Source organism: Leptodactylus fuscus, chromosome 2, assembly GCF_031893055.1.
Source record: "Leptodactylus fuscus isolate aLepFus1 chromosome 2, aLepFus1.hap2, whole genome shotgun sequence".
Taxonomy (NCBI): Eukaryota; Metazoa; Chordata; class Amphibia; order Anura; family Leptodactylidae; genus Leptodactylus; species Leptodactylus fuscus.
Genome location: NC_134266.1, coordinates 51,360,926 through 51,388,593, shown reverse-complemented (window position 1 = coordinate 51,388,593; position 27,668 = coordinate 51,360,926). Strand labels below are relative to the sequence as shown.

At 40.5% G+C, this 27,668-nt stretch overlaps 1 protein-coding gene across 2 annotated transcripts in view; it reads left to right on the top strand.

Annotated features, from left to right (window-relative positions):
• PIPOX (pipecolic acid and sarcosine oxidase) overlaps positions 1-27,668 on the top strand; it is a 228,954-nt gene that overhangs the window by 48,427 nt on the left and 152,859 nt on the right. The window contains exons 4-8 of one of the 2 annotated variants that reach the window (XM_075263782.1): positions 1,547-1,729; positions 18,733-18,885; positions 19,896-20,054; positions 22,301-22,376; positions 23,728-23,868. In XM_075263782.1, coding sequence (XP_075119883.1) covers positions 1,547-1,729; positions 18,733-18,885; positions 19,896-20,054; positions 22,301-22,376; positions 23,728-23,843 — 687 coding nt within the window. In that variant the 3' untranslated portion in view covers positions 23,844-23,868. Of the gene's footprint in view, positions 1-1,546; positions 1,730-18,732; positions 18,886-19,895; positions 20,055-22,300; positions 22,377-23,727; positions 25,232-27,668 lie in introns of those variants that run through there. The other variant, XM_075263781.1, reaches the window with a different exon arrangement.

Here is a 27,668-nt window from a genome sequence, read left to right as displayed (position 1 = left end):
TGAACTCACTTCTTGCAACTTCTTATCAAGATGTAAAAAAAACCAAAAAAACAAAAAACCTAAGAATTTATTTTTTTTAAAAAAAAAATGTGTATTTTGATGTAACCTTTCCTGAGATTTGTATCACATACTTTGGTGCTTTATCAAGCTCTAGTGTACTATACAAGGCTTAGGCCTCCTGCACACCACATGCACAAGGTAGGAGATGTGTCAGGATTTAGTGATCTGGGGCTTGTCATCAGCTCTAGGAGGGGTCCACTCCAGGACTACAATGCATGGAGCTAGTATCATAACACTATAGTACTCTGACTCGGCTAGTACAAGGGACGGATCTGTGTTGGCACAATATTTGTTGCTAATAATTTTTATTATTATTATTTTCTTTATTACACATTTTTGATGAACATTCCTTATATCATTGATATATGATTTAGTTTTATCGGCTAACAATAAAAGTTATATTTTAGACCACTTCATAACATACCCAGTGAAGTCTAGTCTAATACAAGGGACTATTCATCAAAATACAGTGAATGTATTCAGCTGCGGGATCTGAATCAAAGGCTCTCTTGGCTCTTTCTTTCTCTTCAGATGAGGTGCCATGCCATCATGTCTTCTCTTTCCTTCACAATTTTTAGACGAACTACAGAATTTGGGGCTTTAGATACCAATGGTCCCTGGGGTATAATGTCTAGTAGTATGTATGTACACTTACACTATTTTAGTACATACCATTAAAAGTTAAGTTATATTTTGTTTCCTTATGTTTCTTCTTTGCATATACTTTCAGCCAATTTAGGAGTAGGGGAGGCATTCCTCACTGCTCAGTGTCATGGCTGGGTAGTAAGGAACGCCCCCTCACACAGTACAGCGCAATAGACGCTACTGTGACGAAGTGCGTTCCTGACAGACTGTCAGAAATGCCCTTTTGACAGTGAACAGCTATGGTAACGGCACCGATAGCTCTTCAGCAGAGGCGCAGAATGGGAAAGCCAATAGTGCGCTAAATTCATTGCGCTGTCTGTTTTCTAGCGGTGTATTACACCCAGCGCCGCACCTCCCATGAGGCGACCTGAAGCGACCGCTTCAGGTGGCGCTATGCCAGGGCCCCAGGGAAGGCGGAATTTTTGCTTACCTAAGCCAGTCCAGGACAAGCTGTCCTGGCTTAGCGTCACCGAGCGGTGTATAGGGGAGGCCGCTGGAGTAGCGCTGCTCCAGCGGCCTCCCCTCACGCTCAGGCAGAGAGCAGGTCCTCTCCGTGCCTGCTCTCTGCGTGCTAACGCCGCTCCACCACGCCCCCTTCGCTCTGCCCTCCTTCCCTCCGCTCCGCCCCCTCCTCCGGGGGGGGGGCTTTCTGTCGTCTGCCTCGGCCCTGAGGACGTGAAAGGTCCTCTTTAACCTCTCGGGTTCCTGGGGTACCTTGTTTTGTTTCCAAAATATGAACATTCTATGCAAAAGAATTTTTATAAGAGGTCAGAAGGAGACATTTTACAAACTGTTACAAAAATTTTTAACTTACCGCAACTTTTTTGATTCTTTTTTACAGGAACAGTTTCTAAAAATGGGAGGAGTAATCCGGGATGGGGAAAAGGTAAAGCACATCGAGCCAGGACAGGTGATTACTGTGACAACCACCTCAAGTGTCTTTGAGGCCAAAAAACTAGTCATCACAGCCGGCCCATGGGCCCAGAAGGTGCTAAGCCCACTTGGCCTTGAACTACCTCTAAAGGTGAGAAATGACTTTTTTGAGCTTTTCCCTGCTGAGACATTTTGGTATCTATCATAAAACCGCTTTTTCCAAGCAGGCAAGTAGAGGAATTACTTATTACCTTTTCATTTCATTTACAGTATGATTCTTTGAAACAGAACTGCATTTAAAAGGTTTCTGGGACTGTCATCCTCCCTAGGGCAATATATATCACTGCAATGTGTTAGAAGCTCTTCTACCAACAAACAGCTTATATTGCCATCTAGTTTCTCTTTCCGCAGCCTCGAGATTCATTCTAAGTAACAACACAAAGCCCAAGTCTTGTGTGCCTGTCAATTTCCCACCACCTTTAGGGATTACTTTTCCCTTTATATGAACACTCTAGATAGAGAAATAACAGGGTCGTTTATCTTCACTGGGGCCCGGTTACCATTAGAACCGCGAGACGCTGGAGATGTGTTCCTAATTTATGAACCCCTTCTAAAGAGGTTGATTAATATAGATTGCTCTGACAATACTCATTTCCTACAACTTGGCTGCTGAAGGGACTGAAAGCACTTTGATTGGGAATAATGGTGGCACAGATAACAATGTTATATTACATAAATATCTAACTATTCGCACCACGTTGGGCCATGCCACTGGCAGTATTCCTCTGAAAACAAAAAATTCCAGATGCTTATAGTGCTGAAGATCCAAAGGTGAACATAAGCACACAAGAATATATTCTTCCGAAAGTCATTTGGGTATACATGGGTATTGTATATGCCCCCATAGCTGTCACACAGATAGCAACTTTATACTTTTTTAACAGATCTATTTGATCTAAGTGCATTTTTTTTTCAGTATATGGTATGAACTTAAAGGGGTATTCCCACGTCGCATACTCACCAGTCTTCTCTGCTGTAAAATCTTCTTTCTTCCTGGTTTCTTGCGTCATTTGGTGGGCGGGGTTTCACAAGCAACCTGTCATTTAGCCCTGCCCCCAGATTAGCGTGTAGCTCCGCCTACCGCATAGTGTGATCCTATGGGGAGGCTGAAGGGCCTGTGATGTCATCAAAGGTCCTCAAAAAACACTATATGCACAATATTGGACTATGAAGTACAGGCAGGAGCAACTCCATTCTGTGTTACATACAGAGACTGCCTGTCTCTGCCATAATGAACACAATTGAATTAGCTAGCCTGATAACTGGGAGAACAGAAGACGAGTTCAGAAATGCAAGCAGCTCCTCTCCCCTATCTGAGAGCAGGGAGCTAGGTCATGTGGTGTAGACACAGGAATAGCTAGAAACACAGGCTCGCTCCCTGCACTTAGCCCCTCCTCCCTCCCCCTGAGAGCAGGCAGATACATCACTTGACTTTAGAGCAGATAAGTCAAGGGCTGTGACCACAATGAATTGAATAAAGTAAGATAGTGGACAAACAAAGCAGTTTTGCTGAAGCAGTGTATTTAGGAACAGTCTTACATCCACAGTAACAAGCAGTATAGATAGGATCCTTGTGATGGGACAACCCCTTTAATCTGAGGACCTTTATGCACCAAAACGTTTCCCTAAACGTTTTGGGAAAGTGTTTAAAGGGGTTGTCCTGGCAAAATTCGACAACCCCTTTAACTTTTAAATCAGCTGGGGGCAGTGAAAAAAAAATGCATACTCACTCAGGAAGAGACCTGTGATGTCACAGGTAGTGACATCACATGCCCTTCACTGACTGACCTCGGCGGTCATTTGACCACTGAGGTCAATCAGCAGCTTCAACAGAATTCCAGAAGAGACCCGCAGAGCGGAAGGTGTCAGGAGGACACCAGATAATCGGGGACAGGTGAACGTGACTTTTTTTCTTTTTTTTTTTCCACTGCCCCTGACTGGTTTAGAAGTTAAAGGGGTTGTCCATTTTTTGCTGGACAACCTCTCTAACCTATTATTAACGCAGCCTGTTTTGTTATGAGGCATATTTTTTTATTTTTTTCATCCCATAACTTTCTTATTTTTCCATTGATGTAAAAATATGTTGGCTTGATTTTGCCGGGACAAGTTGTTTTGTTAAACTGAACCATTTTGGAGGACATATAATATATAATGCATTACAAATCTTTTATTATTATATTTAGGCAGGGACAATAACAAAAAAAAGCAATTCTTCAATTTTTTTGGTCTATTTTTTGTGGGGGGGTTTTCCTCATGTCACTCACCAAATGGTTTAACTTTATTCTGTAAATCAATAGGATTACTTATAAAATGTTTTTTACAATTTACTAGTTTTTGCAAAATAAAAATACTTGTATAAAATTAATATTTTGTTTCTGATTCAATCTTGTTCTATGGCCCGGGTCACATCTGCGCTTGGGTTCCCATTTGGGAGTCCACTTGGGGATCCCCCTAATGGAAACCTGCGGACACCATAGACTATAATGTGGTCTGTGTGGTTTCCTCTCGGTTTCTGCACAAATCATGCAGAGACAAATGTGCTGATTGAAGGACTTTTTTCTCTGCATGTTTCGTGCGGAAATCGAATGGAAACCACACGGACTCCATTATAGTCTATGGGGTCTGCAGGTTTCCCAGGTAACCACTTTTTAATGCATATAGGTTTCTGTTCAGGGGGGTTCCCAAGCAGACTCCCCAAACGTAAACCTGAACGCCGATGTGAATAGGGCCTAAGAGCCATAATTCTTAAATTTTTCGATCAATTGAGCTTTGCAGGGGAATATTTTTTGCAAGTGATGTAGTTTTCCATCCAGCTGTCATGGTAATGCCTCGGCACCCAATTGCTGGCTGGCAAAAGGATCCCAGCCCCAGAAGATACAGCAGGGACCTAGCTGTGTGTCAGCCAGGCTCCGCCAGCGATTGCACAAAGACAGTGGCAATGCTCATGAGATCACCATGACAAATATATATTTGTAGTATAGTGGGAAGAGGTTAGGCTGAGTTCACACAGGGTTTTTTGGGCCAGAATTTGACGCAGAGGCCGCCTCAGATTCCGGACCAAAAAACGGTAGCCGCGACTGGATGCTGGTGCAGTGCACTACGCTCTGGATTAGGCCCAAATGAATGGGCCTAGATGAGAGGGAGTGTTGAAAGAAAGATCATGTCGCTTCTTTTTTACCACTCGTGGCGTTTTGTTTTTTTTTTTGCTGGATTCTGACGAGGATTCCGCGTCAAAATCCGGTCCAAAAAACCGTGTGTGAACTCAGCCTAAAAGAGGTTCTCTCCCCAAGTTCAACACTAAATTCCACACATTTTATTGCAACTGTGACCATGAACTATTTGGCATTTGTTTTTGCTTTTAAGGCTGGGACCTCACATTGCGAATACATAGTATTTTGGTTGCAGCAGAAATGCTGCGGCAAAAAAATGCTGCATTTTACAGTTCCTGCACAATGGATGAGATTCTGGCTAATCCCATCCACACAATGCAGAAGAAAATCTGTAGCGGAAAAGGTGTGATTTAAAAAATGTATGCGTTTTTGTAAATCATAGTATGTCAATTATGGATACCCAGGGTTGGAAATACAGAAATACAGCAACACTTTTATCCATGTGTCCTGTCTAGTTTTACTGCTGGCTTCATTGAAGTGGGCAGAACTGATCTACGATGCCATTGACAATCTATAGTATGTACAGATGTGGCAATGTTTTTGGAAGAAAGCAGCCATGTTTTTCTAACCCTAGACGACCTTGGCATGGGCAGTTTTGCCTGCTGATTCCAACACATTTTCTGAATCATAATCAGTGTGAAAAATGACTCAGTTTTGCCTTCCATTGTCTCTCATTTAGAATCTGCGCCACAGATTACACAGCGCAGAATTTTCTGCGTGCATATTTGAATGGAGTCGTGGGATGCAACTGCGTTGGTGCCTATTTACTGATTAGCCCCATTCAATGCCAATCTGCAGTAGTTCAAAACTGCAAGCTCTGGATTTTTCCTGTATATTTTTGTCATGTGAACATGCCTTTAATTTATGTTGTGATGATTTAACCTATTCCTAGAGTGGTTTATATTCTTATTGGAATTATTTCATTACATTTTGGGGACTATAACATAGAGAAAAAGTGTAGCACTTAGACCTATAGGCCAAAGACGGTCCTATATGTTGCTAGATTGGTGGATAAACTGGTCATACAGTGAAGGTTCCCTTACTAATATTGGAATTCAGTGTACACATTATCTGCAAGTCTCTGTACATATAATATTCCTGTACTGTGCAGATTGTGAAAATTTGACCCTGCACATTATTAGATGTTTCTACACTGTCTATCAATAAGTATTTGGACGCAAATGCAAATGAAAATATCTGCGGTTGTGATGTACATCACGCCTTCTGACGTTAAATATCATGTAGGAAACAGCATAGGCATTAGTTGCAAACAAGATGCCAAAAAAGTGCAGAGTTGTCCGATTTTGAGAAAGGGGTAATTGTCGGGTACCGCAGAAATGGTCGATCTTTAAGGGACATAGCAAGCGAACTGTATTACCCAAAATCAACAGTGGCCTATGTGATTACGAAGTGGAAGGTGATCGGTGATTGTCGGAATGTGCCCCAAGACGGCAGACCCCCAAAACTGCAGTCGTCCAAAATCGGTAAAAGATCTTAGCTGTCTTCTCCAAGCCGAATGGAATAAAATACCACTAGCCATCATACAAGGACTTGTGGAAAGCATGCCCCGGAGGGTTGAGGCTGTATTTGCCGCTGGTGGAGGTTCTGCTAACTATTGAGTATTAATAAATGTTGTTTTCTATTCTACCACAGGTGTCCAAATACTTATTGGTAGACAGTGTACAATTACTGGTGATTATTAAGTCATTGTGCTCTGGATCAATAGGAGGGATTAGTATAATAATGATAATTAATCACTTTAGAGCCCTCATAGGTCGTAAATAAGACTAATTACCGAAACACACAATAGTTTGTATTAATCTCGTACCGATCCATATGCACTAAATATATTCCACAATAATATCTTATATTCATATTTTCATATATTCATATTCTACTTAAAGGCAGTCCCTATTAAGCTATAAGCCCAGTTAGATATTAGAGTTTCATGTGAATAAATCTTCTTCCATTCTGCCTCCTTTGCTGAGATAACAGCTTATTTCTTGATATGCTAATGAGTTGTTTTGGGGGTGAGGGCATCACCATTACTCTTATCACACCAAAGAGCTACCTCTCTGCTATGACTAACAGGGCCAGGCAGTGGAGATGTCAATCATAGGAAGTGATATAGGGGCTGGATACTGCTAGCACAGGCTTTGGGCCTGTATGGTACTGCTAGCACAGGCTTCGGGCCTGTAGGCCCTAGGCTATGTGATGTCTGGGACATTACTATATAGTCCCGAAGCCTGCTAGGAGTAACATCGGATCCCAGAGAGTAAAACTGTTCATTATGTTCCCTCACCTCCTCTGGGTCTCTGATTATTATACCCGGGAGTCTGATCGTCCGCCTCAGGCAGCAGAGAGGCTAGGTTCACCACTGTTTGGGGTGTCATTTCATCCATGATACTCAGATTTACGTTCATACATTTACCCATCTGTTATATTTTGCTGACAGCTCTCTAAATTCTGCAACTACTAAATACAAACTATATATATATATATATATATATATATATATATATATATATATATATATATATATATATACAGTCCTATGAAAAAGTTTGGGCACCCCTATTAATCTTAATCATTTTTAGTTCTAAATATTTTGGTGTTTGCAGCAGCCATTTCAGTTTGATATATCTAATAACTGATGGACACAGTAATATTTCAGGATTGAAATGAGGTTTATTGTACTAACAGAAAATGTGCAATATGCATTAAACCAAAATTTGACCGGTGCAAAAGTATGGGCACCTAACAGAAAAGTGACATTAATATTTAGTAGATCCTCCTTTTGCAAAGATAACAGCCTCTAGTCGCTTCCTGTAGCTTTTAATCAGTTCCTGGATCCTGGATAAAGGTATTTTGGACAAACAATTCAAGTTCAGTTAAGTTAGATGGTCGCCGAGCATGGACAGCCCGCTTCAAATCATCCCACAGATGTTCAATGATATTCAGGTCTGGGGACTGGGATGGCCATTCCAGAACATTGTAATTGTTCCTCTGCATGAATGCCTGAGTTGATTTGGAGCATTGTTATGGATCATTGTCTTACTGAAATATCCATCCCCGGCGTAACTTCAACTTCGTCACTGATTCTTGAACATTATTCTCAAGAATCTGCTGATACTGAGTGGAATCCATGCGACCCTCAACTTTAACAAGATTCCCGGTGCCGGCATTGGCCACACAGCCCCAAAGCATGATGGAACCTCCACCAAATTTTACAGTGGGTAGCAAGTGTTTTTCTTGGAATGCTGTTTCTTTTTGGACGCCATGCATAACGCCTTTTTGTATGACCAAACAACTCAATCTTTGTTTCCAAAATGAAGTTGGCTTCTCCAAATGTGCTTTTGCATACCTCAGGCAACTCTATTTGTGGCGTACGTGCAGAAACGGCTTCTTTCTCATCACTCTCCCATACAGCTTCTCCTTGTGCAAAGTGCGCTGTATTGCTGACTGATGCACAGTGACACCATCTGCAGCAAGATGATGCTGCAGCTCTTTGGAGGTGGTCTGTGGATTGTCCTTGACTGTTCTCACCATTCTTCTTCTCTGCCTTTCTGATATTTTTCTTGGCCTGCCACTTCTGGGCTTAACAAGAACTGTCCCTGTGGTCTTCCATTTCCTTACTATGTTCCTCACAGTGGAAACTGACAGGTTAAATCTCTGAGACAACGTTTTGTATCCTTCCCCTGAACAACTATGTTGAACAATCTTTCTTTTCAGATCATTTGAGAGCGGGCTGTCCATGTTCGGCGACCATCTAACTTAACTGAACTTGAATTGTTTTGTAGAAAGAAATGGTCCAAAATACCTTCATCCAGGAACTGATTAAAAGCTACAGGAAGCAACTAGAGGCTGTTATCTTTGCAAAAGGAGGATGTACTAAATATTAATGTCACTTTTCTGTTGAGGTGCCCATATTTTTGCACCGGTCAAATTTTGGTTTAATGCATATTGCGCATTTTCTGTTAGTACAATAAACCTCATTTCAATCCTGAAATATTACTGTGTCCATCAGTTATTAGATATATCAAACTGAAATGGCTGTTGCAAACACCAAAATATTTAGAACTAAAAATGATTAAGATTAATAGGGGTGCCCAAACTTTTTCATAGGACTGTATATATATATATATATATATATATATATATATATATATATATATATATATATATTACTACATTCATTCTACCCTCAAATAATCATGGATTGCAATTCAGTTCTCACATTTAAGTGCCTTCACCTTAAAAGCACCATGTATGTTATTTCATACAGTACACGGCGAACATTTCATACAGATACCACACATCTTACCTTCATTATCCACCCATTATCAGCAGAAATACGTTTGCTATGTAGTTATCCAGAAAAATAGTTTCCTTCCTGCCAGCTAAATACTACTACTTTTAGGAGTAAAGAGCAAATACACAAAATCTACAATCCCACAGGCTTTACAAATACATCCCCAGTGCAGGAACATGATGGACAGGTGCTATAGGATCTATAGTATTAACCCCTTCCCGCTGCAGGCACTTTTCGATATTCATTTTTGACTCCCCACCTTCCAAACCCCATAACTTAATGTATTTGTCCATTCACAGAGCCATATGGCTTAATGTTTGCAAGAAAAATAGTATTTTGTAATGTTACAGTTAAATATCCCATACAATGTAATGGGATACTGAAAAACAATTCATACTGTGTTTGTGCAACTTTTTTAAGGGCTTTGTTTTTACAGTGTTCACTGTGTAGCTAGGACATGTCAGGTGCATATTATGAGTAGGTAAGATTCCTGGAATACAACAATGTATAGTTTGGTTTTGTTTTTTTAAATCCCAAACTTTTTTTAAACAAATAAAAAAGTTCTTGGAGTTGCCATATTCTGACACTTGTAATGTTTTTATATGTCCATGTACAAAGGTGCGGGGCCAGGTATACTTATTAGTTATTCTATTTTGGGGAATGTCTATTTCTTTCATCACTTTTTATTAGAATTTTTAAGAGTTTAAACAGCCAAAAAAGGGGGTTCATCGATATTGATTTTTTTTTCCTGCTATGGTGTTCACTCTATGGGAAGAATATTTTTATAAGTTTGTAGACTGGGTGTTTTTTTAACACAGGGATACCTAATGTGTATGTGTTTCACTTTATTGTTTTCCTTTTATGTGTACTAGGAAAAGAGAGGAAGATTTAAATGTTTTATATTCTTTTATTTTACTGTACTAACTTGGGGTTTTGAGCCCCAAGGTGTCTGATCGCTAATGCAATGCATTGTAAATTTGATAGCACTTGTATTACAGGCTGCATAGAGCAGCCTGTAATGCAGTACAAATTAATACCAGACAAGTCTAGGAGCCTTCAATAGGCTCCCAGCTTTCATGGCAACAGATTGGCATCTCCAGATCTCATTCCCAGGGCTGATGATTCTCCTCAAATTGGCACCTCTGTCAGATTTGACCAAGGTGCCAGTGGCCTTAATGCCTGTGGGTACTGTTTGCGGGCATTAGTACTGGAAATAGTGGCCATACGATTCCATATAAATACTCAACATCTGCCATTCTTTTACACCATATAAATTGAGATGATGTAAAATGTAGTTATGCTATACCAAACATCTTTGCCAGTTCTGGTCCATCTAGTGCCTGTCAGGGAATATATTAAATCTGGGGCCCCACATTGCAAAAACACAGCGCTTTGGCCACAGTGGAAACCTGCAAAGTGGATAGGATTCTGGCTAATCCCATTGACACATTGCAGAGAAAAATGTGCAGTGGAAATGCGGCAATTACAAAACTGCTCGGGTTTTTGGAAATCGCAACATGTCAATTATATCTACGGAAATGCTGATGTTTCCATATAAGTATAATAGAAGTAGAAAGTCTGCAAAGGATAACTCTGTGGACTTTCTGCAACTTTTTTTTTTGTAGCAATTCGCTGCCTAGGTCTTATCCTAAACTGGTTTAAGTCTTAGTAAATTCTCCCTGTTGTGATCATTGGTGGTTCACTCAACAAAAGCTGCACTCAACTCCATCATAGAGCAGCACATCTCGTTCAGATAGGATTGGGTCCTAGCAGAGGCATGCAGATGTATAGGTATTTTGTATATACTGTAGCTAATATTTTCTCCATCAAGTTATTTACCAAAAAAAACTGAGTTAAAAAAATATAAAAAGTTTCCAAAATAGTTCTAAAATCTAGATGAACTTTGGAAAACTTTACATTTCTATGGTTAGGTACAGGGCTCATGCTATATGAATCTGACAGGTCGGGTTGGGCGTCAGTGTCCTATATTGTAGAATTTTAATGTGCCTACCTTGAATAATGTCTACAAATATGAACTCACAAAAGAATCATTTTGTATTGACCTAATGCCTATGCTGATAAAGATGTAGATTTCAATCTATGACGGCAATGTTCACAATGAAGTGGTTGTTTTCAAAAAGACTGTAAATGCACAACCTTGAGTTCTCCATATATAACCTACAAATGCAACCCCCCATTCTGTTTGATAGAACAACTTATGATGTTCTTTTAATTCCTTTCATACTCCTCTGCCATGTCCTCTAAGCGATATATATGACATTCATGTTTCATATAATGCCTGGGGTAGGAATCAGAGTAGTAGCGATATAATTATGTATCATCCTGCAATACATCCTGACAATAGCTGTTTCATTGCAGCGAGCCTTCATGACTTTACATTACAATTTACATGAGTCTGTATATATCAGAAAGCTCCCATCATTTCTCCCTTATCATTTCCTGTAGCCTTTGTTCATATTAATGTGAACAAATCATCCACTTATTATGGAGAACATTACACAATATACATACAATGCAATTGCTCCGTGATAATAAAACAATTACGGCAGACGGGATGATGTGTGGGGACTGGGGAACACTAAAATATTACATTGATTCAGATGATTTTGTACCTTGCCAAAAGAACAGGATGACACTTTTACGGAGAGCTATTGGCGGTGCGGTGAGTGATAAAATAACTTACAATAGGAAAAGCAAAGCTGTCCTTATCCGAACAGTCATATCAAAGTATTAGATCAATGCAAATACATCTATATGATCCTACCCACGCAATGGAACGCTTACATAAAGCAGGATTTGTCAATTTACAGACAAAAATGTCAATGATAAGAAAGTAGTTTCTTCTATAAAGTTTTCTAAGTGCGCCCGTTTTCTTATACACTGTAGCAACATTGATGTAAGAGTTACTGGAGTGATTTCTTTTAGTTTGTAGACCTCAGACTCCTAAACTTTTCTGGTAATTTCTACTCTTCCATCTCGGAGGACGAGAAATTGTTATATACAGTACTGTGTAAAGGTTGTAAAGTGAGAATGCTTTATAAAATACAAGTTTTACTAGCATATTTCTGTCTGTGTAGGTACAAAAGAGAACTCTCAATCCCATCAATATTTGGTGTGACTTTTGCCCTTGGGAGGAGGAGTCCTGAAACTGATGATCCGGCCCCCACAGAGCGCTGATCTCAGCATAATCCAATCTGTCTGGGATTACAGGATTTGAGCAAGCCTACATCTACAGAAGATCTGTGCTTAGTTCTCCCAGATGTTTGGAACAACCTCCCTGCCAAGTTCCTTCTAAAACAGTCTGCAAGTACCGAGAAGAATTGATGGAATTCAAAAAGTGGTCCCACCAAATATTGATGGGTTTAGATTTCTCTTTTGTACTTTGCTAATTGACAAAAGTATATTATTAACACTTCTATTTTTTAAAATACATTCTTACTTTGCAGATGCCTAAAACTTACTGTAGTATATAGATTTATATGGTTTGGACTGATTTCCAAGTAAAAAGCAGAGTACATCCTGACAGGACTCCTGGGGGGATACAGTAAGAGTCCAGCTTACTCCTCGCACACAAAGTGATTGACAGCCTTCTGTGTACACACACTGATATGAGGAGAGCTGTCCATTAATGTGTCCACACTTCTCTATCCTGTTGAACAATAATAAGAATTTCCAGAGATGGAGCTGAAAACGTATGCCTTCTATGGTTACATATACACAAGTGTATTCTCACTATTTCACAATATTTAATATATTTTGTATTATATGGCCTGAGTTCTGATCTTGAACAATGGTTGAACATGTAATGTATCAGTATTGTTAACGCTTAATAAAATAATTAGAAAAAAAGACGCATTAAAGTCACCGATGTAGAATCAAAGCCCATGAGTGAGTCCCGGTCTGTAGGCGAAAGAATAATCATCTGGAAATAAATGTAATCCAACGCCTCTTGCTAAAAACTTACTCCATTACTTTAAATGCAGGTAGCACAAACATCCATTTATGCAATCTGAGTCATTTTGGCTCCTAGATAAGCAATGTTATTACAATTTCTGAGGACCTGATGCCATGGATAGGGACAAGGCAAGGGCATAGACAGCTGGGTTATATATATATATATATATATATATATATATATATATATATATATATATATATTTATATATATATTTTCAGCTTTAGAATCATGGATGGTATAATTATATCCTTTAAGATATTGTTTTATTACTGAAGATGTGGCAGGCAGACCCTGTTATATAAGGACAAGAGTCTACCACTACCAAAATCATTCTAAACCATTAATAGGTACGGTTAGTGACTAACCTGACCAACCTTCTTTGTGTCAAAGTACAACCTGTGTCAAAGTACAACCTGTCTCAAGAAGGTCTACCTAATCTACCTAATCTAATCTACCTACCTAATCTACCTAATCTCCTAATCTCCATGCAAATTAGGTGTCATGTTTGGTCATGTCTGCAGGTGCACCCAGGCTTGCTCACGTCTGCAGGAATACCTGTTTTGCCTATGGTTGAGACACGTTGAGCAGGGACACACCTCTACTAAGGCGAGGTGAGGCGACGGCCTCAGGCGGCATTTTTGGAGGGGCGGCAGCTGGGCCAATTTGATTTTTTATTTTTTTCTAAACTAGAGCAGGAGAGGGCTGCTCTGGAAACAAACCGAGCAGCCCTCTCCTGGGCTGGTTTAGACCTCTGCAGCTCTACTAACCGATCTCTCCACTCACAGACGTATCCACTGTATTCTCCTCCTTCTGAGGCTCCGGTATCAGATAGATGCAAACAACGCCCTGAGTATCACAGCACCAGAATTGTCCACATGCTGCAGCGTGATCCGGCCACTTGCTTTCCTTGGATAGGACTGCGCTGCTGAGCCACTGCCTGTTGCAACCAGGGCACGCACTTGTTAAAGAAGCCAGTCCATTCAAGAAAAGCAAGTGTCCGGATCACGCAGGTACTGTAAAGCGCTGTGTTTTTAGCTGCAGTGTTTTTGTTGTGGCCAAAACACAGTGTTTTCACAATGTGGGGCCCTGGCCTTAAAGAGGACCTTTCACCACCTGGGGCACATGTGGTTTTATATACCGTTAGAAAGCCGCCAACGGTATTTCACGTTCGGTACCGTAGCTCTTCAGTGTCAGAAGGGGTCTGTGTTACAAACTTTACAGAGTCAAGTCACAGCTGGAAGAAGTGGTAATGGCGGCCCAAAGGGAAGATACGCGAAATGTGGGAAGACGTCTCCTGTGAGTATTACTGCACAAAATATTACTGCATTGTATTCACTGTAATGTTATCACTAGCACACACACCCCACACACTGCCTGAGTTGGACGATCAAAAGATGAACATCCCCCCTCCCCCAGAGTTTTCAGTCCGGGGAGGGGGGGGGTTTCTTTTGATCGTCCACCTCAGGCAGCAGAAAAGCTAGGTTCACCACTGACATTGAGAAATGTCTTTATGTTGGTGGACAGTGACAACAGGTGGGAATGTATGCGCAGCAGGCTAGGCAATGTCCCTGGAGCACTAATCAGATTACTTGTTTATGGATTAAAAATTGACCTACTTTGCAGCAAGATTACACAAAACGTATGTTTACTAAGTATCCTCCCCAACAACACCACATAAAGGGTTTAGAGATTGTTTTAGTGGAGGTAGAGCTGATCTTGTGCCTAAGTTTGCTGATCTGTTCCATATTAAGATAAGGGATGGCTAGGAGAAGGGCGTGGCAAGAGGTGGCACTCAGTGATTTATTTATTTTTTGTCCTACTGTGGACGAGGAGGCTTCCTTTGTGCTTCTAGGGGGACTTGTCCCCTGATTCTTGACTGCCTCTGAAATATATCCGGAGAGAGGTGGGTTTGTCAGCTTGGCAGTGACAGGGCACAACATGTAAGAAGAGACAGAGTCTCCCTCCCCATAGGTATGCTGCTTAAGCTGGATTTTACATTTCCTATCTGTATTGACTGCACATTCGGTGTTGGTGTCTGGGAACCCCTGCAGCTGTACCACCTCCGTTCAACTATACCTCCTACATTATCTTATTGTCTAGAACACAGACAGACACACTGTTAGGATTGGGTCACGCAGGCTTCCTGTCCAGCGCATAGTGCCGCCTGTGGGCCAATCCAAACCTCGCCCTCGGCATTGTGCAGTGAGGTTTCTGGAGTCTAAGTCCAGCTTTCAGCCCACTGAGCATGCTCAGATATTTTGGGTCCGTTCAGAGGCTAAGTCCCATTTTGGCCATACTGAGCATGATCGGTGACGTCATGCCACTGTCTCTGTTGGGCGGGGACTAGCCTTTAAATAGTGTGAGCCGACGCCCGCCCGGTGCTCACACTTTGCCATGTAATACGTTGAGACAGGAGGTTAGGGCCAGGTTCCAGTCAATTGCAGGAGCTGAGCAGGGATCCAGTTAGTATTCCTTGGCTCTGCCGTTTGGAATCAGTCAACCTATTCCTTGTCTAACCACTGTGTAGCTCTTTGCAGGTTTAGGAGTTTGTTGTGTGACTGACCAGGAGTGAAGTTAACCCCTGGCAGTCTTGTTTTTGCAGCAGAGTGAAGCATATGCTAAGGCCTGGTTCTCCTGCTGTAATTAGCAGGTGCTTCTGGCAAAGCTTCATTTGACTTCTCTCAACTGCTATACACAGGCACGCTCTCCCAGTGAAGTTAACTGGAGAGAGTCTGTTGCAGCCTGTTCACATTTGTGCCGCACAACATTACTGCCAGTGCAGTTTAACTGGTGGTTCATATTCATGCATACGGCTGCCCATCTGGGCTTGTGGACCTCGCTGCAATGCTCTGCGGCTTAGCGGTTCTGGTTGTGTTCATTATTGTTTTTATATATACACACAGAGCTTTCATGGCAACAGATTGGCATCTCCAGATCTCATTCCCAGGGCTGATGATTCTCCTCAAATTGGCACCTCTGTCAGCTTTGACCAAGGTGCCAGTGGCCTTAATGCCTGTGGGTACTGTTTGCGGGCATTAGTACTGGAAATAGTGGCCATACGATTCCATATAAATACTCAACATCTGCCATTCTTTTACACCATATAAATTGAGATTATGTAAAATGTAGTTATGCTATACCAAACATCTTTGCCAGTTCTGGTCCATCTAGTGCCTGTCAGGGAATATATTAAATCTGGGGCCCCACATTGCAAAAACACAGCGCTTTGGCCACAGTGGAAACCTGCAAAGTGGATAGGATTCTGGCTAATCCCATTGACACATTGCAGAGAAAAATGTGCAGTGGAAATGCGGCAATTACAAAACTGCTCGGGTTTTTGGAAATCGCAACATGTCAATTATATCTACGGAAATGCTGATGTTTCCATATAAGTATAATAGAAGTAGAAAGTCTGCAAAGGATAACTCTGTGGACTTTCTGCAACTTTTTTTTTTTGTAGCAATTCGCTGCCTAGGTCTTATCCTAAACTGGTTTAAGTCTTAGTAAATTCTCCCTGTTGTGATCATTGGTGGTTCACTCAACAAAAGCTGCACTCAACTCCATCATAGAGCAGCACATCTCGTTCAGATAGGATTGGGTCCTAGCAGAGGCATGCAGATGTATAGGTATTTTGTATATACTGTAGCTAATATTTTCTCCATCAAGTTATTTACCAAAAAAAAACTGAGTTAAAAAAATATAAAAAGTTTCCAAAATAGTTCTAAAATCTAGATGAACTTTGGAAAACTTTACATTTCTATGGTTAGGTACAGGGCTCATGCTATATGAATTTGACAGGTCGGGTTGGGCGTCAGTGTCCTATATTGTAGAATTTTAATGTGCCTACCTTGAATAATGTCTACAAATATGAACTCACAAAAGAATCATTTTGTATTGACCTAATGCCTATGCTGATAAAGATGTAGATTTCAATCTATGACGGCAATGTTCACAATGAAGTGGTTGTTTTCAAAAAGACTGTAAATGCACAACCTTGAGTTCTCCATATATAACCTACAAATGCAACCCCCCATTCTGTTTGATAGAACAACTTATGATGTTCTTTTAATAATTCCTTTCATACTCCTCTGCCATGTCCTCTAAGCGATATATATGACATTCATGTTTCATATAATGCCTGGGGTAGGAATCAGAGTAGTAGCGATATAATTATGTATCATCCTGCAATACATCCTGACAATAGCTGTTTCATTGCAGCGAGCCTTCATGACTTTACATTACAATTTACATGAGTCTGTATATATCAGAAAGCTCCCATCATTTCTCCCTTATCATTTCCTGTAGCCTTTGTTCATATTAATGTGAACAAATCATCCACTTATTATGGAGAACATTACACAATATACATACAATGCAATTGCTCCGTGATAATAAAACAATTACGGCAGACGGGATGATGTGTGGGGACTGGGGAACACTAAAATATTACATTGATTCAGATGATTTTGTACCTTGCCAAAAGAACAGGATGACACTTTTACGGAGAGCTATTGGCGGTGCGGTGAGTGATAAAATAACTTACAATAGGAACCGTATCACACACACACAAACAGACACACACACTCACACTTTCTTTTTCTCCATCTTGCATCTCAAATCCCCCCCCCCTCCCTTCTCAATACCTTACACGCATTTCTTCATTTCTTCACTGCACGGGACACTGACACGCCCACCTAGTAACGTTACCATGTGATACCACACAAAGTCCTTGAACCATAGTGAAAGCGTTCTTCCGATCACCAGAGCCTTTTATCTGTTATAAGGCGGGGATCGGAGGAATGATTGTTCAGTAACACATTAAAGGGACATAGCGGGACATGTAGGATGCTGCGCGGGACTGCGGGACGGGTTTGAAAGCATGAGTGTCCTGCCAAATGCAGGACGGTTGGGAGGTATGCCTTATTTGTTTCAAGATGTCTTGGAAATTCATCAGCATTTTATACACCTTTCAAGTTCAGTAGTTGCATGCAGGACTTATATCTCTTCAATATATAGTACTTTGTATACATCTTAGCAGGAAACAGTATTTTGTCAGACACCCTTGTATTACATGATTTATCTGTCCTATATAACATAGATGTTACCAACGTACAATCGGGCAGGTATATTCTAACAAGGACTACACATCATCATAGTCATTCAGGAGAAATGCACAAGCATTAGCCACATTAGCTCAAAATAGATTCCTCCCTATAACACAGTGCTCTTCTTCTAGTTGCCTCTGGGGTTATACTGTAGACAGCTCATAGGAGCCAGCATATTAACATGCCAACTACATTGCTCAAACTTGATAGCATTTGCATTGTTTTTTACTCAATTGAACATTCAAGTCTTGACAATGGCTGCAAGAGAAAGCAGCTTTCCTTATTACCATATAACTTAATGAATTATTTAGGTTGTGCAAGTTGCATGGTGATTATTGTATGCTAAGTAGCATTGGGTAATGTGGTTACATGACAACAATAGGTATGAGTAAGCTATAATGCAGTTATTTAGCAGACTTTATTAAATCATGTATAGTATGCATTAGTTGTAATGTTTCAAGACAGTACCGTTATTGTAAGCCGATGATTCCTGGACTTTATTTCATTATACGTGTACTTGTTTCCCAGACACTGAGAATTAATGTATGTTACTGGAAAGAGAAAATTCCAGGGAAATCTGGACTCCTGCAGAACTTCCCTACGTTCCTGGGTGTAAATCTGAATGGAGAAGAGCATGAAGTGTATGGACTATCCTCCCAGGAGTATCCAGGGCTCTTTAAGGTGCATCATTTTAGAATGGATGTAATATAGGATTTCTGCCTATTTTACTGTATTTTATTTAAATTGTATACTTTGAGATTACTTCTTTAGGCTGAGGCCAAATGTTGCGGAAAGAGTATCACATGTTTTTAGAGCCAAATTAACATATAATATATATATATATATATATATATATATATATATATATATATATATATAGTAACATTTGTAAACTTAGACAGTCAGTCTGAAACTACGCCAGATTTATCACAGTGACTGATGCTGGATGATAAATATGACAAATCTTTATACCTCCTCTAGTTGACAGTTTGATCCAGAATTTTTTGAGCCACATTTGGTGCATTTTAGAGCACCTTTGTGCATTTAAGCTATGCATCCTTTTCTAAGAAGCTCCGCACCCATGTCTATTAAAGGCCAAGTTGAACTGTCATGCACCACAGAGATGCTCCACATATGCAATCTTTTTTTTTTTTTGCAGTCAGATCTTTCATTTTCCCAAAAGAGTGGGGCAGTGCCATATGTTAATAAAACAAATAGCACAATGACCATCAATTCATTTTTGTGCATTCAACCAAAAAAAATTAAAAAAAAAAAAAAATTCAAATAAAGCTCTTGGTGCGCTCGGTTGATTCCCTCTCTTGTGGTTGCACTGTCTCTTTAGAGCAAACCCAGCTGCTTATTCAAACAGTCCATTTTCTCTGCTTAAAGCCCACATCACTGTGATAAGCAACATAAGACATATTTTTTGCATTTTTGCCCAATTTAGGAGCTATGGTCGGTGCATTATTAATTTTTTTCATTCCTATGCACAACCTTGTTGTCCACAGGTCTATGTGGGGGGCCATGAGCTTGGAAAAAAAATTCAGGACAGGCCTGGACTCATTGATTGAAATACAGTTTTGCAGCCTCTAGGGCATAAATCTTCCCTAGGCACTCTTTTTTTATTCCCATAGTGGCTCAGATTGTGTGCTACGTCCATTATATGTCATACAATGCTTCCTTTATCACAGATTTGCTTTCATGGTGGAAATGAAGCAGACCCTGAGGCGCGTGAGCTTCAGGACAAACCCAACCAAGTACAAGATATCCAGATACTCTGCGATTTTGTTAGCCAATACCTCCCTGATTTGCACCCCAAGCCTGCAGTGATAGAACAGTGCATGTATACAGTAAGTAAAATATAATCCTGACTATTTGTGTTCTTCATGCTAATAGTAAACTTTCTCCAGTGCTTTAACACTAATTCTAACCTTAGATTAGTCCATTAGACCCCATGGACATGACCAAGTGTGCATCCGAGGTGGAGTGGAATACAGTTGGGTGACATCTGTGTGTCACCTGAGTGCATCCCCTTATGCAATTGCGTCTATGGGGGCTACTGATCCATTCGGCTCTAATGAAATGGAACAGAATAGGACCTTCTTTATTTTCATCACAGTAAAAAGGACCATCGGACACCCCCTTGGATGGCATAGTCGGACATGTGCATGGAGCCTTAATGTTTGATCATTTGGGGCACAACCTCCTGGAGCATAATAATTAGAACACTGAAAGGGCCCTGAAGGAATGGGACAAGCTACTTCCCCAGACACAGATATTGTATGACAGTTTGGACCCTTCAATATGCTGTCTGGAAAAAGCTAGACCACCCCAGATCAATTGTTGATGGCCAATCCTAAATGCACCCATAAATCTTCTTTAGCTCTCACAACAGCAACAGCTATTCCTCTCACCTTCCCATACACGTGCACGCTGACCATTCTTCCCCCAGCATTATATGTAATATTGGAAAAAGTATTTGGAGGCCCAAATACTCAGAAAATAGTTAACAAGTCCTTCCAAAATTTCTAGATTTGACTGCCTTTTTTCTGATGTTTGGGGGCCTTAAAGAAGACCTGTCACCATGTCTGAAGGGCCCATGACATACATTGTCTGAGCAGTGCTTTGTTAATCCAAATCCATTCAGCCATTCCAAAGATTTAAGCCCTTTTAGTGCTGATGCAAATTATGATATACTAGCCTAGTGGGTGGTAACACTACATGAGATACTACAGAGTTACAACCCACTTTCCTAATTTTCTGTCTTTAATATGTATCAACGTTAAAAGGGCTTATAACTTTGGAATGGCTGAACAGTGTTGGAAGGTGACAGGCAGGGCATTGGAATCTCGCTATATCTCTCCGAGGTTTTTAACTTATGTATAGTCCAGTGCGGGTCTTGAGTAGGCCTCAGCTCCAGGTGCGAGTCCTTGGCTCATTACTGGGCTAGAAAAAGGCTGTAGATTCTGCACTCCAATGTAGATCCATGGAGTGAACGGAGGTGTGTTGGTCTGTCCTGTAACCCTGAGTCTGGTGAGACAAAGTTGTGCTTATTTTGTTCGTGTGGCTGATGGTAAGCCATATGTATAGTTAGGTTATCAGTTCTGTTTAGTTAGTTGCTCAGACGAGCAGGTTTTTATTTAGTTTTTGCCTGAAGTTAAGGCTGTATTTTATTTTGCTCATTTTTTGCCTGAAGTCAAGGTTTATTTATGTTCCTGCTTTTTCTAAAGAAACCAGTTTGCGGCACATTTTGTGTCCCTGTCTTGACTGTTTGAGTTCGCACCGCTCCTTCTACCGAGCTAACTTCCTCACAACAGATTTGGATGAACAAAACACAAAACTGCTCAGGGTGACATCGCCGATCAGAAGAGGCTTAGACCTGGTAACAGGTCCTTTTTAAAGTTGAAATATAAGAAGTCAACAGCACAAGAAAATGACAAAAGCTTGTATAGTACGCACATTGAAGAACTCGATGCTCTGTCCCATTGTATGAATAAAACAATAGATCAAGGCAGCTCTTCTTGTGAACCGTTCTTTATTTACCATTGAAACATTTCAGCTCACACAGAGTTGCGTGGAAAGGTCCTGATGCGAGCTTAAGTATGGCTGAGGTGAATAAAGGATCATTTACAATCAGCGCTGACTTGCCATGGCTTTATCAGTCTTAAGGTTAGACTGCCTAGTATAGAAACCCAGTATGTCCATACCATAGTTATGGCTACTTGCCACATGTACTTATTTTTTAATGTAGATTGTGAGCCCATATAGGGGAACACTCGGGGAGAACATACAAACTCCTTGCAGATGTTGTCCTTTGCAGGATTCGAACCCAGGACTCAAGCGCTGCAGTGCCAGCCACTGAGCATTCATGATGCCCCCACTTGCTACATGTACTTGATGAGAATACATTCTTGTATTGAATATTATAGGTAACTAAATAATTAAAAGTGACAAAGTGTGAAAGGCTCGCACACACACTCACACACACACACACACACACACACCTACATGTAAAGTTGAATGTCTTTGAATTATATACTGTAGATACAGGTTGCAGGTATTGCAGGTTCTAAACAACTTCCTGTTTCCTTTGCAGAGCACTCCGGACTGTAATTTCATTTTGGACTATCACCCACTTCACAAAAACATTGTCATAGGCTCTGGATTTTCAGGTGAGATATCTTATGTCTTGTTGCAAATCTTTCTACAGTGGGGTATGTTCACACAGAGTATGTTCGCACAAAGTTTTTTGCCTCAAAAAGGCCTCACAGTTCTCCATTTCTTTCATCTCAATGGGAGTCAGTACCAAATTTTTTCCTCTGGCTGATTCTTCAGCTAGAGATAAAAAGAAACATCATCTTTAAGCAAATTCAGACTTACAAAGCCCATAGAAATAAATCGGAGGCAGAAAATAAATACTAGCTAGTTTTTTGCAGCGTTTGTTTGTTTGTTTCCACCTCTCTTTCAATGGGTTTTGCAAGGAAAAATCCACCTGAAGTTATATCCCTCTAGCTGAAAAAAAAATCACTTACAGTAAAAAAACAATCTGTGTGACTTCCATTGAAATCAATATGAAATTTAGGAGGGGTTTTTGGAGCCAGATTTTGAGGCTGACGCTGGGTTCACACCAGCGTCTCGACTCCGTTATCAGGCTTCCGTCTTCTACATGCAGAAGACAGAAACCTGTCATGCCGAGTCCGGCCGTGAGTGCCGGTGAGCGTTTTATGCTCTCCACGGCGAAACCGTTTTTTTTAAACCGGACACAGAATCCTGCATGTCCGACTCTTTGTTCGGTTTTAAAAAAACGGTTTCGCCGCGGAGCACATAAAACGCTCACCGGCGCTCACGGCCGGACACCTTTGAAATCCATTCAAATGAATGGGTTTGAAAGATGCCAGCAAGTTTCCGTCTCCTGCCCTGTTTTGTGCAGGAAATGGAAACCTGCATAACGGAGTCCCGGTCGCAGATGTGAACGAGCCCTAATTCTGCCTCAAAAATCCACCTACATTAGGAAATTGTGAAATTACCCAGAAATGGTCACTAACTTTTCAACCATCTTTATATAATTAAATAGTACAAGAGAATATAAGAAATTTTGTAATGTATCTTTTCAAAGAAAAATGCTCCTTTCTCCCCACTGGATCCCTGGGAGACCAACCAAACTGCCCACATTATGACCTGCCAATCATACCTATAGATGGAGGAATAACTTTAGTTTTTGGGAAACCCCCTCAAAGATTTTAAAAGGGTTTCCCCACGAACATTACCATATTTAAATTTGTAGACGATTAATAGTTAAACATTTATGCAAATATGAATAAGTAGAAATGTGCCTACTATAAAGCAGATCTCTAAGTGGTGTTAATAGTACCTCCGGCAAGATGGCCGCCCTCATATTGAAGAAATAGAATAAAAAAAAGTATTCAATCAGAAAATAAAAACAGATTAGAAAAAGTAAAATTTATAAAAAAAAAAAAAATTACAGATGAAACGTTCCCTTTTACCTTTTCTCTTCTGTTACAGGTCATGGTTTCAAACTTTCTCCACTGGTTGGGAAGATATTATGTGAGCTCAGCATTGGGAAGAAGCCACCATATGATCTCAAGCCATTCAGTATAACCCGATTCAAGAGTCAATAAATTCATCTCTAGGCTAAGGCCCAACGTTGTGGAAATGCAGCTGTTTTTGTTGCAGATTTTGCTGCAGTGTTTTGAGCCAAAGCCTTGAGTGGATTGTGCAGAAGGGAGAAGTATATGAACTTACCATATACCAGCCTGATGAAGGGACCTAGCAGTCCCGAAAGCTTTCATCCTGTCATCATTTTTTGTTGGCCATTAAAAAAAGGTATCAACTACTGAGGACTCTCAATCTTTACATTCCTTTTGTAGGCATTCTTGGCTTTGGCTCAAAAAACCGCAGCAAAATCTGCAACAAAAAAAGTTACGTTTCCGCAATGTAGGGCCTCAACCTTATAAAGTAGTCGTGAGAACATTAAAATGTATGTCTTATGTAATTGTTATCGTAAAACAAAGCTACCACTAACTAGATTTATGATATCCGGAATAAAGAGATGTTTTTTAGAGCAAGCAATGAAGATTTAAATTTTTATATTAGTATTAGAAAATAAGTAAAGAATGAAAGACAATATCTGATAGATACTCATCTGCTGGGGACATTATGACATGTTCATCATCTATAGGGTTCTATAATATGTCCAAACTGTAGACAGAATTACTGTCTAGAATTATTGTGAGAACTGGGGGGAAAATGCTACAAAGTAAGAAGGCTTTCAAGAATTGAAATGGTAATAACATGAGAGGAATAGACAAAAGAGAAATCTAAATCCCATCAATACTTGTTGTCACTGTCCATTAGTCAAGGAGTCCTGGAAGTAATGATGTGGCCCCTTTATGAGCCCTGTCTGTTTGAGCAAGCCTATATCCACAGAGGACCTGTGCTTAGTTCTCCAATATTTGGTGTGACTACCCTTTACCTTCCGAATAGCATCCGTTCGTTTAAGTACACTTGAAATTTTTCAAGAAATTCATGTCATCTAGGAGAACTAAGTTCAGATGTGCTGAGGATTGTCCGTGTGTATTCTCCTCACAGCAACACTACTCACTACTGTTACTTTAAGGTTGTCCTACCAACATATGAAGTTTTCACTAACACTGAGACACTGAACCAATCAGCGGCTGAGGAGGGATATTAAAAGTCTGTTCAGGGCTTGCCATGTGCCTGCTATTAGTTAATTGTTTCCAGTTAGACACCAGAGCTCTGTTCATAGCTGTTTGCTTGCTGTACTACTGACCTTGGCTTGTTTACTTGATATTCACTAGTTCTGATTTTAGCTTTGACTGTGAACGCTCAGATTGACACATTTACTCCTTTGATCCCACTCTCCTGTTTAGATCTGCCTAGTGAGTTTTTGCTGTGGGTTTTCGTTTGATTTAACTTGGTAGTGCCTCAATATCTCTCGACTGTGTTTGATAACCTGGGTCCAAATTCAGGTCAGGGCCAACCAGCATTTTTCCATGCCTGCCTAAAACTCTGGACCGTAACTGTGTTTAATCTAACATTTTCTGGAAAAAAACAAACATGAATAAAACCTAGTAAAAAAAAAGTTGATTTATCTGTTTTTTTTTATGTAATGTTCATGGTATGACAACAGTTTATGGCCAGTGATATGGTTTGACCCTAGAGCAAAGATCTAGAAATGATCCAACCTTCTTTGTGCTGCTAGTGCACGCTGGTGTCTGCAGCTGGAGAAACACTTCTAGAGGACTTAGCAGTCACTGGTTGGAAACATTGCTCCAAGACCATGTTGACACATTGCAAATTATTATTGCAAATTCTGCACTGAAAGTCACTACAAAGCTCTGTATAATATCACTTAAAAATTCAAGCTTGCTCTAATCTTTGAAGTGTTTGGATTTCCTTAAATAAGAATCTGACAAATAACATTAATATGTTACTATCTATACATTTTTTGTGGCCTTTTCTGCTCTATTTTTCACCCCACAAGTGAACGTTGAAATTGAAATGCAATCTAGTAATCTACTTGTAAAAAATGTTGAATACCACACATGGTCTAAATAGGAACAGTTTGCACAAAGTTTGTGATCATCTATAGGCTGAAAACTTTGTACACACTGGCTTATTGCGGCTCTACACACTGTGCTGTGTCATAGAGAGACAATATTCAACTGTAAGTGCAATACATAGTGAGGAATAACAGTATATAACGTACCAATATAATACAGTATATAATATTCCAATTTTTTGTGGTCATATTTCATATATATTCAAGATACCAGCTGAATTCTATAGGTGCCATTTACAGGTCTATATAACTCACAACTTGTACAGAGCCATAATACATCTATGTAATTGAGACTTAGGCCAGAACAGTAGTGTAAGTAGGAATGGCGGGGCCCCAGGCGAACATATGACATGAGCAGGAGCAAGGATCAGTAAGTAAATAGGGCCTTTACCTGCTGAAGGAGTTACCCCCTAATGTCCCAGGCCCTGTGACAGCCACTACCGCGGCTACCCTGGTAGTTACACTCCTGGACCAGGACAAAAACTGTGGCATTTTAATGTCACTGCAAAGTGGATAGCATTCAAATGTATGAGCAAGAGGCGGAGGGGAAAATGGGAGTGTAGGCTGTGTGTGAGCAAGAGGGGGAATGGGGTTCAGACTCTGGTGGGCGTGGGCACTGTTAACACATAATACTGTGTGTGGGGCACTGCGGGCATATAATTGTGTGGGGGCCACTGTGAGCATATAATACTGTATGGGGGCCACTGGTGAGCATATAATACTGTGGGGGGCAACTGTGGGCATATAATACTGTGTGGGGGCCACTGTGAGCATATAATTATGTGTGGAAGCCACTGTGGAGCATATAATTCTGTGTGGGGGCCACTGTGGAGCATATACTACTGTATGGGACCACTCTGAGCATATAATACTGTATGAGGCCACTGGTGAGCACATACTACTGTGTGGGGGCCATTATGGAGCACGTAATACTGTGTGGGGGTCCACTGTGGAGCACATAATACTGTGTGGGGTCCACTGTGGAGCATGTAATACTGTCCCAGTATTGTTTACATGCCGGGTGCTATGCTGCTCTCTCAACGTATTCTTGATAACTGCAGTTGTGAGTTGATAGCTACACTGTCAGCAACACTCTTCTGATAGTGAAGAGCTATCAGTAACGGCACCGATATCTCTTCTCCCCGGGGCTCATAACGGCCCCTGATAAAAGTTTACAGCGGGTCCCAGAAGACTTTATCTACACCGTTATACTGTAGTTGTGTGAATGGTTGTATTATTAGTATTATGCATTTACCTGTACTATCTTTAGCAGTGGGTCTGTCTGCATCCTACATAGATCCATGGTTGCATCCGATATCAAGTAAATCTGGCTTCTTTTTTCATCTCACGGATTTATAGTCCAGGCCTGACGTCCCACATAGAAATGTTGGATTCATTTCAGGAAGGACGGTTCTAATCCTTCTCTATAGTGACTAATGATTCATTCACGGTATTTTTTACACCTGCCCAGTTCAGGGGGTGATTAGGATAGAAAATGAGAAATTCTGCTCTAAGCTCTGGTCATTTATAATCCCAGTTAATGAATAAATCCAGCAAATGATTCCGTCATTAGCATAAAGCCGCTTAGATGAGTTTGACAAGTGAGCACTTTTTTTTGTAGTGTTCTCCCCCCCATGTGCTCTGTTTTTACCACTGAGAGCAAGCACTGATATTAAATCCACATCTTGCAGCTCGGATTCATGCATTTTATTTATAAGACATAGCGTAAGCTCTGATGATAAACCTATATCTCACAGCTTAGCAAAATAGATAGTGTTTAGACCCCATGTAAAGAATTCCCTTCGCTACCTATTAATTATACATAGCAGCTGTGTAAAAACGATGAAAGCAAAATGCATGT